Source organism: Lichenostomus cassidix, chromosome 2 (assembly GCF_008360975.1).
Source record: "Lichenostomus cassidix isolate B80296 chromosome 2, HeHo_3.0, whole genome shotgun sequence".
Taxonomy (NCBI): domain Eukaryota; kingdom Metazoa; phylum Chordata; class Aves; order Passeriformes; family Meliphagidae; genus Lichenostomus; species Lichenostomus cassidix.
The window spans coordinates 138,879,319-138,895,150 of NC_139482.1; the positions used below are offsets into that span (position 1 = coordinate 138,879,319).

At 39.7% G+C, this 15,832-nt stretch overlaps 1 protein-coding gene across 2 annotated transcripts in view; it reads left to right on the plus strand.

Annotated features, from left to right (window-relative positions):
• The window catches only part of DEPTOR (DEP domain containing MTOR interacting protein), a 79,944-nt gene that overhangs the window by 14,465 nt on the left and 49,647 nt on the right, over positions 1-15,832 (plus strand). For both annotated transcript variants that reach the window (XM_085053469.1, XM_085053470.1), the window contains 2 exons: positions 12,377-12,555; positions 14,567-14,690. In XM_085053469.1, coding sequence (XP_084909595.1) covers positions 12,377-12,555; positions 14,567-14,690 — 303 coding nt within the window. The remainder of the gene's footprint in view (positions 1-12,376; positions 12,556-14,566; positions 14,691-15,832) is intronic.

A 15,832-nucleotide genomic window follows, 5' to 3' on the forward strand; every position in this document is an offset into this window, starting at 1 on the left:
GCAATAGGACTAGAAGTAATGGCCTCAGGTTGCACTAGAGGAGGATTAGATTGGACATTATGAAAAAATTATTCACTGAAGTGGTTGTTAAGCACTGGAACAGGCTGATCAGGGAAGTAGTGAAATCACCATCCCTGGAGGTGTTTAAAACATATGTAGATGTCGTACTTAGGGACATGGCTTAGTGGTGGACTTGCCAGTGCTGGATTAAGGGTTGGACTTGATGATCGTAGAAGTATTTTACAATATAAGCATTTCTATGATTCTGTGATTCTCTCATTCAACATTCGTAAATCTGGTTTTGGTTGCATTCAAATTAAGACCTGATTAACACTGTACTGTGCTTTGATAGCCAGCACGAGTAATGGACTAAATCTTGGCATGTGCTCTGGCCGTCCTCCATGTGCCTGGGCAGCTGCAACAAGAATTGCCTGTGGTCTGCCTGCCCAACTATGCTTGTTCAAAACATCTGAGGAGCAATCATAGCCAAGCTCCTGCAGATCTGCCTTTCTTCAAGACAGTGCTGTCAGGGCTCATCTTGAGGTGATGAATTGGGTTAACACACAGCGTTGGGCCGTTTACACCAATGATAGGTGAATATCTGAGTCTGTGTAAAGGCCTAGTGCAGGTCGGAACCACTCAGCTCCTCTTGTCCTGTTGCCCATCTAAAGTCTATCTCTAACTGTCTGTGCAACATGTGTTTTGGATTCAAGCTGAGGCCCAAGACAAAGTTTGGAGTAAGTTGTAAACATAACCATGTTGTTACAATCTATATCCAGCAGCATTCTACTGGGGCTGATGCTTGTGCAAAGCTGATGCCTTTACTTGGTGCATAAGGATCAGGGTGCATGTTCTGAGTTATTAAAGCAGTAAGAAGTCACATTTTGAATTTATTGTCAGAGCAAATAAATACCTGTCCACCGAGCTTTCTGCGTGTGTGGAGAGAGAATTTTGCCTGTAAGGAGAAATGGCAAACACATGGCCCAGCAATGGGAGCAAGCTGTTCAGTAGAGCAGCAGAACTTCTCTGGACTCCTTAGGGATTTATTTATTACTTTAAAGGAAAATTCCCATTTAATCTTAAGAGCAGCGGAAGAATGCTTCTTCAATATTTATCTTTTCAAAGCTTATATACTTGTGAGCTTTTGACAAAGCCTAATCAAAGAAGACAAGATCCTTGATAGTGTCCCGACAGAAGGAGCTATTCATAAAGAGTGGTTATGCCACAGCTGTGTATCTGTTCATGTCATATATATGAGATGTAGAAAAATGCTGAGCTAATAAAACAAAACTATCCCCAGGCTAGATTTTTGCAAAAGGAAAATATTTTAAATAGAAGCAGTATTTAACTAGGATTTTTTAATAATAGAATTTCCCTAAATGATAAAGTTCTTCATTAGCCTACCAGAATTTAGGAGTAAGCAACTTCATGCCATTAAGTAATCCCCTTAAATTCACTTACTATAATTCTTGATGTTACATGTCTGTATGACCTAGATAAAGAGAGAGATTTAAGGCAGATAGGATGGTTTTTTGTCATTAAAACATTTGTGTCAGAGAGCAATCCTTTCTGTGTTTAAAAAACAAATGCAGTAGTGTTACGTTGCAAAATTGTTGGGTAAAATCATTTTTAGCATTGACGTACATTCATTTGGAACTTAGTGTAGTCTGGGGCAATCAGTAGATTTCTGAGACATTTTTCATCTTTTCATCTGCACATGGTGGGTTTTTTCTTTTTTTCTTTTTCTTTTGGCGTTTGCAGTGAAACCTTGTTGAATATTACAGGATTTTCTGTAAGAAGAAAATGTATAAATGAGCAGAATGTTAATTAGGATGATACTGATTCGTTGCCTCCAGCTGACTGGAAAGGTCACACTGGCTTACATTTTACTCTCAAAGACAAGACAACTTAAGGGAACTCTAAAAGGCTGTAACATCATTCAATTTAGGCTTCTAACCTATTTCGATTTACTCACTTTAATGATTACATACTCGATATTATTTCAATAAAGAAAATAAAGTCATGTGCCACTATATAGAATTAGACAAATTCTAGGCTAAGAAGAACAAGCTGACTGTGACTATATAAAGAGGTTCAATGTGGTAACTTCACAAGATCTCAGGTTAGAGGCTGGAGGTTCCTGCAAACCTGCTGATCTGGATCGCAAGAGGATGAGTGAATGTTGCATGTGGAGGCAGGAAAGCAAACTAAGTTCAAAGATGTAGAGACTTCAGCCAAGGGTAAAATGCAGAGCTGGGCTGTGGAGCTGGCAGAAGGATCCTCAGCCATTGCAGTTCCTCCTGGCTTCTGCACTTTGATTTAGCAAGGAAGCATAGCAGACCCTTGGCCTCTGCATGCTGCTATCCAGCTGATGGGGTTTCCTCACAGCAGATCCCCAGCTCTGTCTTGACACAGTTGTATGCTACAAAGGTTTTAGGCTTTCCTTCAGATGCTGGAGGAAAACATGCCACTAGTTTGGTGTTGACTGGCCAGTTAAATCCCCATCTTTTCAATCAGCAGGATAAGGACTGTTGTATGCTTGCGCAGTAAAAATCAAAACAAAGGAGCACCTGTGGCAGAAGCAAGGAAACATGCTCACAGAATGGAGACGTCTCTCCATGTTGTACTTACAGGTCCTGAGCTTTGGCAAACACACAAAGATAATCTGTAGATCTGCATATACACTTGTAATAAAAGCTTCAATATAAAGAGCAAGTGTCTATTTAATATAGGCAGCATTTGAACTTTTCTTTTTTGCAGCTGACATAAACCAGGACTTTAAAAAGGCTGAATCCTGGTATAGTGAATTCAAAGGCCAGCCTCTGATATTCTTCCACTCTACAGTACTCCCAAGGTTGTTAGGAGATAGCAGCGTAAATCATGTAATTATAAAACACAGGACTGGAAGGTCATCTGAAGAATATTATAATACATAATCCTTTGATATATTTATTACAGTTCTCTGAAAGTAATTTATATTCTTGCCTTAAATTAGAAATAGAAATCTTTTCTCCAAAACTTTGTCTAATTCTTACATTAGGATCCCTCAGCATTACTTAAATAGCTTTTCTTGCTCTCTGCTTTCAACCCACCTGAAAGATTATAGACAGCAATTCTCTTCCTCTCACTTTTTGTCTAGGTAAGGCCAGACTCCCAATCCAGTATCTTTCTTTCTCTGCTCATGAGATGGCTCATCATTTCTCATACTGGAGTAGAGCTACATCATTACATCTCTTTGAGCTTAAAATTCTTGAATGAGATGTCATGAACAAAGCACAGTATTTAGATAATGTTCTGTAGTATCATATACAATGACATAAACAACTGGATTTCCCGTAATTTCTGGGAACATCTCTCTTAATACAGTGTAAGGTTGCCCTTGGTTTTTGTATGGTCTCAGCCTGGATTAGTGAAAGTTGCACTACCCCATATTCAGCTATTTCTTACTCTGTTGCTTTCAGCCTCTAAGTTCCCAGTTTTCAGCAGAGGATTTTGTTAGTGCAAAGCCTTACATTTTATAGTCTTACCTCCATTTCTATTTATGAACTGTGAAGGTCATCCTCTAACAATTTCATTGCCTCTAGGCAATCCAGTCAAATGGATCATTACTTTCAGTGTTTAAAAATCTGCATCAGTTTTCCAGTTTTATTTTACAGTTTAGTGGTCAACCACTAGATTTTGATAGACTTCTGGAAGACAGTGGAAAGAACTCCATTGAGTCATGTCTTTGGTCAGTGTAGCATTCTGCATATTGGGGTATTACCAGCTGTAGGGTGTAAAAAAGTATGTATCAGTGTCAAAACATGGTAGGATTTTTTTTTTTAATTTAAAGAAATTCAATACAAAATGCCTTTTCTAGTGAGTACTTTTGCACTTACTGCTGTCACAGCTTCCCTCAAAACAAAAATAAATCCTGGTAATGCAGTTATACTAATCATGAAAGAAAGGAAGCTATTCATTTAGAATGTGAAGAAATAAACAAAGTTTGATGGTTTTAATACAACATGCTGTCTATTGAAATAGTATTACATCTATATTAATTTTAAGATGGACCTAAATATTTATTGGAAATTAATAAAAAATTTTCAGACACAGCCCCAGTATAAAATCAAGTTGGTTAACAATAGTACATACCACTAAGTATTTTATTACTCATTGTATTACCTGTCAAGTAAAGGATATTTAGGCTTAATGACAGTCATGATTACACAGCACAGTATTGGGATAAGAGTTTTGTGTAGAGATGGAAAACAATTGCTAAAAACAGTTGAGATATTACTGCAGTAAGATGCTTTATTAATGATGAAGGCAGAATTTTTGTTTGCTTTTAGCAGGGTTGCCAAGGACCACTGAAAGAAGTCCAAATAGTTGGTGCTCCTCTGAGAAGTGCAAAATATCAGGGGGGAAATCCCCTGCAGGTCTGCAGCTCTCCAGCTAAGAGTGGCCAGGCCTGGAAGGACTTTGAACTCAGAGTTACCCATATAATATAGTGCCAGAAAACTATTTGTCACTTATTGACAGGGTGGGAGAAATACCAAACTGCATTCAAGATTAGACACTTGACTAATTTCAGATCTCCCATGGATTTCTTGGGTTATCTCCGGCAGATAACAACCCCTTTTACTGTTTGCACTGCAGGCTTGTTCCCTACTGTGGTGCTTTCTGTGCATTACAGATTTGCTTTTCCCCAGATATGCTGAGAGGTGGGTGAGTGAAAAGACCTTGTTTCACAGGTGGTCTGAAACTTGCTGCACACAGTGCAAGTGCCTACCAAGGTCAAAGTCAGCTTTTCCCTCTGGGTAACTGTGAAAGAGATGTCAGCCTTGCTGCATAAGGGACCTCGGCCTGTAAATTTTTTGGTTCCTCTGCTCCTTGGCATGCTGGGTGCATCCGAGAGAGGAGTTCTTGCGCAGCAGAGCTTTCTGGTACCCACAGCCATTTGTGTCCTTGGTGCAGCCCCTCTTCTTGACTCCAGTGATACAGGCCTGTAGTTGAGCATCCTATTCCCCAGCTGCTGGTCTGTCTCTCCAGGTTCCTGAATGGCAGTGCTGGCTGGAATATCTGTAGCAGTAGGCTACAGGGCTCTCTGACCCTGTATTTGCCCTGTTTAGCCCATTTACCATTTTGAAGTAACATTCTCTTCTACATTACTGAGATAACAGGCCTGAATTCCCTGACACAAATTTCATTGATTTTCACTGCCCTTCCTTGAGGCCTCACTGCTGCTTCCTATGTTTGCTTTATTCCTTTATTGAGAGGTATTTTAGCATAAGTCTGCAAGGGTTGGTGGCTTATTACCATATTAATCCAGTCATAGGATAACAGTTCTGCTATGGTTTCTGGTCTGTACTTTGATATTTTGATGGCTTGTGGTAGAAGTCTTCAGTTTAGATTTGGGAAAATATCCTTGAGAAAATTAATCCCCACATATTAATCCCCACATTAATAAGCCTAAGAATATCCTTGCAATGGAGACACAGAAGGTTAATGTGGATAAAAAACCTGGTTGATAGATAGACGCAAAGATGGCTTGTTCTTGAGTAGAAAGTATATCAGTTCTTTTGGGGATTCACACAGTAGTATCCCACAGACTTTGACATTTGTCCCATGGTGTATCCCACAGACTTTGACATTTGTCCCATGGTGTATCCCAGCTCATCCATAACTGAGTGAGAAGCACAATTATGTCTGACTTCCATACAGAGGAGGAGGGCTGTGATTTTCTGAGTTCTGACAGCTTCAGCCCAGAAAGTGAGCAGCCAGAGTGAGACAGGCAGACTTCCACTTTCCTTATGACTCGGGGCAGGTGGAATAAAAACTTGCCTGTATTCTGTGTTTTCCTCTTTGTAAAACCCAGTTTTATGCTTTCCAGCAAGACAGAAGCTCTCAAGGTTCAAGTGCACAGGCAGTTAGATGTATTATTCATGTTTGTACACATTTTATTTAAAAGTGAAATGCAAGTGAAAAGGCTTGGCAGGCAAGGAGATTAGTCACTTCACAGTTTCCGTAGGTTTTACAAGGGGTCTCTAGTTTTATGACAGATCAATGCAAACACACAGATCTAATTTCCTCTGCAGTCTGGAATACTCTGGAGGCTGTGGCTCTGAATTTCTGGCCTGAATTTGTGGGCTGAAAGAGAGTCTCCAAGAGCCATCATTTTGATTTCATCCCAGACCCTGAGCAATGCTTGTGTCTGTTCCCCAGAGTTTGCTTTGATCCCTGACATTGTTAGTAAGATGTTAAGGGTACTGGGGATGTTGCTGTGTATGTTTGGTTGCAGGCTTAGTGGCCTTAGCACTTTCTGAATGTATAAAAGAAGACTTCATAAAAGAGGCAGCCACAATATTTTATTTAAAGCCACAGGGACACTGGTGAACTGTCAGTTCTTTGGAAGCTTTAGCATTTCCTCTGCAGTGCACCGAGAGATGGTTCACTTGAAGTCTCTCTATCTGGCTCTGCTTTCTGGCATCTCCTCACTTTGACTACATACATGGCTGTGGGCAAAAAAGTGGATATTATCACAGTGATGAGAACTGATATCAGGAGCTGCTTTGAAGATACCCTTTCTAAACATATTTGAGATGGCAGAATTCCCGCTCTGCCACAGCTACCAAAACAGAAATATCTTCATCCTATTTCTAGTACGACCCCATGTTTTAAAGGGTAATTTAGCTCCTGTGAATATCAAGTAACAGAACTAAGTGATTGCAGAGCTGAAGCATAAATAGAAAGAGGAACAGGCAGCACTGAAATGCTGACACTTCAGCTGAGACTTGGCAAGCCCAGCTGGAAATGCTCGTCCCAGCAATACACACTGCATTCACAGAGTACCTTCATGATTGCCTCTGTGTACAAAGTTCATATTCTCACTGGCCTATTTTATTTTTTTGCTGACAGTGCAAAGGCAAAAGTTTAGTATAAAGGACATTTTAAGTAGTTTTTCCTGGGTGTGTATATATATACACAAATGCCACCTTATGCTAATTTATTTTTAATGAATTGGGTGTGTAACTGATTCGTAGGTTTTAATTTCAGTGGGTTTATGCTTCTAAGTCATTGAGACACTTTGGAAAATGTGATCTTTTAGTAAGATGCCCATATACCGTACAGCTCATATGCTCATGTTAGAAAACACCAAACTTTGTGACTTCTGGGAGGATACAAAACTGTTCTGTTTCAAACAGAAAGGGGCAATTCTGCCTGCCAGTGGAGCCCCTAGGGTGTCCCTTGAGAAGAGATGTGAAAAAACTATTCTCTTTGGTCACCATGAATTGTCCTTATCTTTGGCAAGATACTTATTTTGTCCGTATTTTTTTGTCCATATTTTGATCTTTGTTGGTGACAAAGGACGTTGCAACTAGTTTTCCTTGGAAATAAGTAAATCCTTCTCTTATAGAAGTTCCATATGTATATGAAACTTTTGAAAACTTTTAAGATGGCAGAAACCACCTGGAGTGCTTTGCCTCCTTGCATATCACTGCTAATTTTCAAAGGATCTACTATAATTTTGTTCAGAGTTTACCCAAATTGTAGCAGTTCAATGAATGCTGCCTGGCAGTGCTCAGTCTGGTGCAGTCACTGAAAACCAGGGTGTATGCAAGGTGTAACACAGCAGTAACCCATGAGCATGCTGGAACTCCTCAGCAACAGAAGGGCATGCTGAGGCAGGACATGCTTTGTGCCAAGACTAATTACAACATGAGTGTGTATTGTTCAATAGTTTGGAAATTCTGATAGGAATTTCTGTTTTCAGTGATCTCTTCACTAGTGTTTTGTTCTACCATTAAAAAAAATGTTTTGTCCAAAGCATTGCAAGCAGCAGGTTGAGGGAGTTGATTCTGCCCCTCCACTCTGGTGAGACCCCACCTGGAGCACTGCAGCCAGCTGTGGGATCCTCAGCACAGCAAGGACATGGATCTATTGGAGCAGGTGCAGAGAATGACCCTGAAGGTGATTAGAGGGATAAAGCACCCCTTGTGAAAACAGAAAAACAGACTGAGAGTATTGGGGCTGTGCAGCCTGGGGAAGAGGAGGCTCCAGGGAGACCTTATTGTGGCTTTTCAATGCTTAAAGGGGGCTTAGAAGGATAGGGACCAACTTCTTAGTAGGGCCTGTCACAATAGGATGAGGGTAATAGTTTAAACTGAAAAAGGTAGATTCAGACTAGATGTAAGGAAGAAAGTTTTTGTGATGAGGGTAGTGAAATACTGGAAAAGGTTGCCCAGAGAGTTGATAGATGCCTGTCCCTGGAAACATTCAAGGTCAGCGTGGAGGGGCTCAGAGCAACTTGATATAATCGAAGATGTCTCTGCTCACATTGGACTAGATGACTTTCGAAGGTCCTTTTTAACAAAAACAGTTTTGTTTCTATGTTTCTATGAGTCTATGATTCTATGATTTATGCATCTTCATGTGTTTGTGTGATTGTTTCAGGAGTGTTGAAAGAGGTGAATGAGTGGAGTGCATTGTGAAAGTCTTCATACTGTGTTGTCTATTTAGAGTGTCAGGGACCAACCTGTTCCTTGCACATTTTTTTGAGCCTTGCTAGGATAAACATAGGGACTGTATAGGATATACCAGGCCAGCAGATTAATTTTTCAGAAAACTACCAAGAAGAGCAGGAGGCTTTTAGGTTTTTTCATTCGTAGAACTCAAGATTGGATAATGCTTTGTAAGATCTGCATTGGCCAAGCACAGACTCCTAGACTTAATAGAGGGGAATAGCTGGGTAAGATAGATGGGTAACACTGTGGTTCAGTGAATTATATCCTTACTGTATTCATCCAGCAGGTTGGCCTTTTCTGGAGTTTAAAAGGAAAGCTAGTTGTGCAGGCACTGTCTCATCAATCCTTACACATTGGTTCAGGAAAGAGGCAAGGAACTTCAAAATACAAAATGTCACTTGTGGAAATAAAAATGCCCCTATTGGTGGAAACCAAAATGCAAGTTTCATGTTACTTCAAGAGCAATTTCACCCCAAGTTAATGCCCAGTTCTTCATTTCTAGGCAAAAACTTAGATTTTTCCATTATCATGAAAATGCCTAATGGCATCTCAACAAATAACATTGTTCCAGATAGCTCTGTACACATTTACTGCAAAGCAGGAGCAGTGTGTTCCAAGTTATCTTGTTCCATGCTACGTAGGAGGAGGGCAGTTCTGTTTGGAGCAAGAGTCCCTACATACTGTCACTTAGGAGCAACTCCTGTATAGACAAACCCCCAGGAAAACTGTTCTGGCATGCATGCTTGCAAATACAGCCTGTCTTTATTTGTTGTAAGGATAAAAGCCATGGATGTAAATTTGTAAATATTAAAGGCTTGCATATGCCTATTAACCTTCACAGGCAAGTGCTCACGTGCTCTGGATTTGAGCATTGTTTTCCTCAGGTGGGGCAGACTGTGGCCCCACATGCAAAATCTGGCAGTAATCTTGAATAATGTATGGAATTGTATATGGATGATGTATTGGTGTACACAAGGTTGTTTTCTGGTGTTAAACTATTAAGTTGTAGAAAGTGGGTCAACTTTTCAAAGGCTTGTTGAATCAAGCTGTCCCCCCATCACCCCTTGTTGTTTGCTTCTCTCTTCTCTCCCTTCTCCCCTCAGACTGGTCAGGGTTTGTCAATCAGCTAATTCTCCTAAGCAGCTCTTAAGAAAAACTTCTAGTGAGAAAAAATGTGTTTGATGTCAAGTTAGGTCTTTTCCAGTCGTCCTGCAGACTGGCTGACCTAAAGTGATTAACATTACTTAAAGGGAAAACATCAAGGGCTTTGGGTGAGAAGCCTGCTTCTCAGTGCCAAGGGATAAAGAATTTACCACTTCACTTGAGCATTGGTTCCAGTGGATAATTGTATTCACTGGTACATTTTATTCCTTTTTATTCCATTTGATTTGGGTCCTGATAAGTACTACTGAGCATGGACACATATTTTGAATTCCTGCCTGAATTTTTGGTTGGCACACCGCAATATGCTCAATAACTTTACCTAAGGCTTCTATATTTGTAGTTTACACTATGTACAGTATCAATTTATTGAGCTATTTCTCCTCCATGGAATTTGATTTTTAGCAGATTTGTAGAGGTGAGGGAGCCTTGACAAAGAGAACAGCATATAACACCAAAGAGAAAATCTGAATTCCCTTCGTGTTCATAATTCCAAATAAAATAGCCTGTTTATAATTCAGTATGGATATAATTGGTATAGACTGCAGAAGAAATTCCCACATTCATTTGGAAGTTCAAGTTTGTTAAGGGTTATGTGGTCATGTTTTCTTTGGCTTAATGATTTTGTAGCCTCCTACCAAATTTGGATCCACTTTATTAACTGGGCTGAAGTAATTCAAGTAACAAAATATCGATGAGTTTTATGCATATAGGCAAAGAGGTATACAGAGAGATGCTATAAAATTTCCAAGTGAGGAAAAGGATTGTAGTGGGAACCTGTGTCTTTTGACATGACAGAGGAACTGAAAATATTATTAAGCCCACCAACTGCAGGCCAGCTTGCAGTCAGAATTTAAGACATAAATGCTCATTTTTGGGGCTCTTGACTACTGACTTGTCTGTGAAATGCCAGACCAGTCCTGGCACACTCCTATGCAACATGTGAACAAAGAATTTCGTGGAAGGGGTTTTTCCTCTTGTATCAGATTAACTCCATCCATTTAGACTTAAACCACTGACTGAAAGCTGGGTTGAGCCATCTGCATTTGTATTATACATTCTTTTTCTAGTTTCGTTCTTGCAGGTTATTGTGTGAGATAAGACTGGATGAACATTAACAGAACCTGGAATGTATTTTAATTGTAAAGCTCCATCAGACATATTGATAATTGCATGTTCTATAATTAAAACCGTGTATGCTTTTCTTTCTAAGCATGGAGACAGCTGTTACAGCACATCTGGAAAACATGTTTTAAGCAAAAGTATTTTAGCTCAGAGAAATTCACAATGCGTGGGATATTTACCAGCGTTTCTTTCCAGAATACTAATCTGATTTATCAGTATTTTTAATACTAAAATCTTGTCTTTTTTTATGATATTTGCAAATCTGGTTTTGAATTCACATCCCAGATTGGCCATTGCAATGAAATCCAAGGCTAAATGCTGCAGAACAAAGCATTGCTTTGCTGCTATTTTTAGGTAGAAGCCTACATAAGTCTTGTCTGATTCCCTAATAATATTTTCTTCACTGATTTCAGCCAAATATTTCCCCTTTTTCTGATTTTAATGAGAAATTATTGTTTCTTACTGGAATTGCATTGAGAAGAAAATTTCTCCTACTCCTGCTCTGTGATTCTTGAGGCTCGTGTTAACTTCCTTCTGTGCTATCACCCTTGTACCCCTTACAATCATTATAGCATTACTCAGGACTCTTTGAAGCAAGAGTATTTACAAGGAAGGATCCTGGGCACTTGGAAATGAACAGCAGTGTTGCTGTTTGTGGTAGGAGCCTAAGCATTGTGGTTTCTCTGCTTTTCTCAGAACTGTGATGTAGACACTGCAAAACCAGCTTTTCTGATATGATTAATTAAAATGGAACAAGGAAGCCTAAAACTTCAAACAATTTTAAAACCCTGTATCCATGAATTTATTGCTAATGTTGCTTATTTTGTTTGGAAAACAAATTTGGAAAAAAATGACTAAACGTAAAGATTCAGAACCTCTGAACCTCAAGGTATTACTCTAATCAGGATCTTGCATTCTGACTCCTGCATCTCAAAACTGCCAACCAACTTGCTTTGAAGATGGGGGAGATTTTGCAGACAGAGCATTTGCTAACATGTGCCCAAGAGAGAAATCAGTTTTGCTTAATTTGGAGTAGGAGGCAACTTTTTAAGGATTGATAACATTGTGTTGGAGCAGCTTCACCCCTGAACTTTACATCATAAATGCTGTGCTTGTTGTGGAGTTGGAGGCAAAACGCAGTTACCCAACCAAGGGAGAAACTACAGCTGCAAAAATTAATGAGATTTAAAAAAATGAATATTTACAGCAGTGGTACTATAAAATAATATGGAACACATCAGTGGTAACATGGGAAAATTAATTCCAAATTATTGACAGTTTAATTGACCTACGAGAAGTCTTTTAATGGACTTAGTGTGCTGTGCTGTTCTTCAATTTTTTAAACTTTTCCACTGAGCGGAAAACAAGTTTTTCCAATTACAGGGTTTAGAGTTGTAATAAATGGTTGCTGTGGGTTGCCTGGTTGTGAGAGGCTAGTGCTGGATGTGACTGGGACTCATCTGCCCAACACCTACAAAGTCCATCCTGTGAGCAGGGCTTGGGTGCTGCTGCTCCACTCTCAGCCCAGTCCTGCTGATTACAGAAACTCTTTGTAAATGATACTTACAAGATGATTTGACCCCCAGGCTCCGACTGCATGAAGAAAAGGTCATTAAGGATCGGCGACACCACCTCAAAACATACCCGAACTGCTTCGTTGCCAAAGAGCTGATTGACTGGCTGATCGACCACAAAGAGGCCTCTGACAGGGAGACAGCCATTAAACTGGTGCAGAAATTACTGGATCACAGCATTATCCACCATGGTAAGTGCAGTATCAGCTGCTAAAAAAGTTCTAAGCTAAATTTTATTGACTGCTGTGAGACAAATGGAAATCCCACTCCTGCTCTTCAGCCAAGTATAGGACAGGTAGGATCCTTTCCCTGCCAGAAATGGAGCATCTCCCTTGAAATGGGCTACTCTGCAAGGTCACCTGTGTCCTGAAGTAGATGAGAGCTTGAAGAGGTGTGGAATGATGTTCCCCTTTGCAGGGGGGCAGTTACTGGAGAAGACTCTGATGCTGATTCCCTGTCTCCAGAGCAGCCCCAGACTGACTGTGTCCCCCATCTTCCTGCTGCCCTTATTTCCCTGCTCCTAAGAGCACAGTTCTCCAGCTGAAAAACCAATCTGAAAAATCAGCCAGCAAAAAAAAGATAATTTTTCTCACGTGGATTAGTTCCCTGGCCCTGGCCCTCGCACCAGCTGCACAAACATTAGTGCTGGTACAGCTGCAAGAAAGTTAGTGGTCTGGCTGTGCCCTGATTAATTTTCTCCTAAACTTGTTGTCTGTTTGAGATCTGTTCCTTTCAGCTTCTTGAATAACAATTCATGCTGATGAAAAGAAGACTTCAATTCACTGGTAGCATTTAGTTGCCTTTTGAGGCCCAAAGAGGCTTGGAAGCCCATGAGCAAAGAAGATCCAAGGCCTCAATTTCAAGCCTATAGTATTACCTATTTCAAAACAGCAAATGTACCATTTGTTTCTTTTTTAAGGGAAAACTGAATGACTACGAATAGACAAATGTTGACTTTATGCACAGGTCATTGTATGCACAGCAATGCTGCTGCTATCTGCAGTACATTAGCAACACCTTAATTAAAGTCAGAAATGCATATATTGAATGAGTGCCACTTCTACAGCTTCTGCTCGGCTATTAAATGAAAATTCTAGGTTGTTATGGAAACTGGGACGCACGGTAGATAGTTAAAGAATAAAGTAATTATAGGGTATTCAAATCCGTCTACTTAATCCTCTATTGAGAAAATGTCAGTGAAGAGTTGCGTGGATGCCTGAGTGACTTAATTTAATTGAGCAATCAGTGTTTTATTGCTGAATGCTTGTTTAAAGCTCTAACAACCTTCAAGCGTTTTCTACCTTAGGATCCAATTGCAGACTATAGAAGAAATTTTTTTCTATATAAATGTGTATATAATAGAAATGGAACAAGCGTTTCTTGAAAATGCTTGTGTATTGCACTCTAATAAAATTGTTTATGAAGTGTCCTTGGGTAGGTAAGTTCAGAGAGGTTCCATCAGGTTCTGCAGGATGCTCAGAGCAATCTTTGAAGTCCTGCGTCAAATGAAAGGGGTAGCAGTCCCTCCTCCTGTGGTGCAGAAGGAGGGTTGACAAGTCTGTTAGGAGCAGCTTGCTCGGGGTAGCTTTCCCATCAGTTCATGCCCTTGATGGGGCTCTGCTCTGCTTTTTCAAAAGCCCATCAGCAGCTGCTGTTTTACAAACCTAATTCGGCGTCTCTCAGTGTGCTCATGTTGTCCCTATCACTTGCTAGCTGGAATGGCAGAGCAATTGAGACAATTTTAAGAGGGCAGAAGGCTTTGATTTTAACTGTTTCTTTAGGAAGTCTCAGGTTTCCTACAGCACTGCTAACTGATACGAATAACTTTAAGAAGTCTGACAAACCTTACATTGTTGGGCATTCTACTCTGGTGGCCTTTTAAAGAAACAAGCCAACAGACTGTTTTCATCAAAAGATTTTCTGGGTGTGTAGTGGATGGATGCTTTTTTGCTCTTTGTGTTTGCAGTAATACAAAACTGATACAAAACACTTATCCCCCTCACACAGAAATTTGGTTACCTCTCTGAAAGTTTTCTCCAGCCTTTCATTAGAACTGAGTAAAGTTGTGTGCTCAGGAATACAGGGGGTTAGACTCTGCCTGTGCATGCTTTGAAGTTCAGCAACTGTACCTGCTGAATGGATCCTCAACTACTTAACATGTATGTGAAGGGCTTTTATTTGTTTAATTATTTTATGTTTCAGTGTGTGATGAGCATAAAGAATTCAAGGATGTCAAACTCTTCTACCGCTTCAGAAAAGATGACGGGACGTTTCCGCTGGACAATGAGGTGAAGGTGTTCATGAGAGGACAAAGACTGTATGAAAAGTATGTTGTATTCGGTATTCATAATGTGTTGATAATAGTGCCATGTGAGGCAAATGATACATGTTAATCTGTATTTGGATAGTGCCAGAGGCTTTCAGTTCATGCAGGAGTGGGTCTGGATAATTCCATTACTTTAGTTGAGGGTCTGTCCCTCTCCCATTTTTCTTTTGCCTTTCCACCGTATTCACTTGACATATTTTATTTAAAAAGAAACAGCATTTTCTGATGCCCCAGACTGTAAATACATCCTATATGAGAATTCAATGTAGATTGAAGCCCTTGAAATCTATTCTGGAAAAATAATTACAGAATTATTTGTCAAAATAATTAAATTAATTACATAATTATTTGTCATGTAAAAGCATAGTCATAATTCCTAAAACATTAGTACACCAGAATGCATTGAACAAGCAGCTACACGTCTGTGGAGACTCCCTATCTACAGCTTCACAAGGAGGGACCATTTTAAATCATAGGTGAGATGAATCTTCAGTGTTCCAGTCTGCAAAGTTTCAACATCAGAAAAGTTATGTTAAAAGTAATTCCAAAAAACCACCAACCCAGTCAAGAGCACCTAATTATGACTTTAAACAGATTATTATGCTGAGATGTTGAAAATCCCACTGGATTATTTCTGTCAAGTAACTAGGTAGCTTAACCATACTTCCTAATATAAAATGAAAGACATTTTTATTCAGGGTGTGGAAATTTTGACATGATACTTTCAGGCAGGGAGAACAAAATGCATGTTGGCATATGTTACAAATTAATGCAAAAGTTGTGACGTTATTTACCAAAAAGCTTGAAGTATTGCTCTAGACTGAATACCACCCACTCTCCTACTTGCTTGGAACAGAAGCATGCAGCATCCAGGAGAGATGCCGTGTTTTCTCACTAGACGAAATTTGTTTCCTTCTTAGAATAAGGCACTCAGGAATCTCCCAAGTTTGAAAGCTGATAATAAATATTATTTTCAAGGTTACCCAGCTTTGAAGATCAGTTTGGTGAAAGAGCACTGAAACCAAAATATAAACAAATAATTGTAAATGCCACTCCTTTTATTGCATCCATCGTATAAAATACCCTGAGACATAGTGACTGTGACTGTTTAAAGTAAAAATAAAATAAGTTGTGTGAGACAT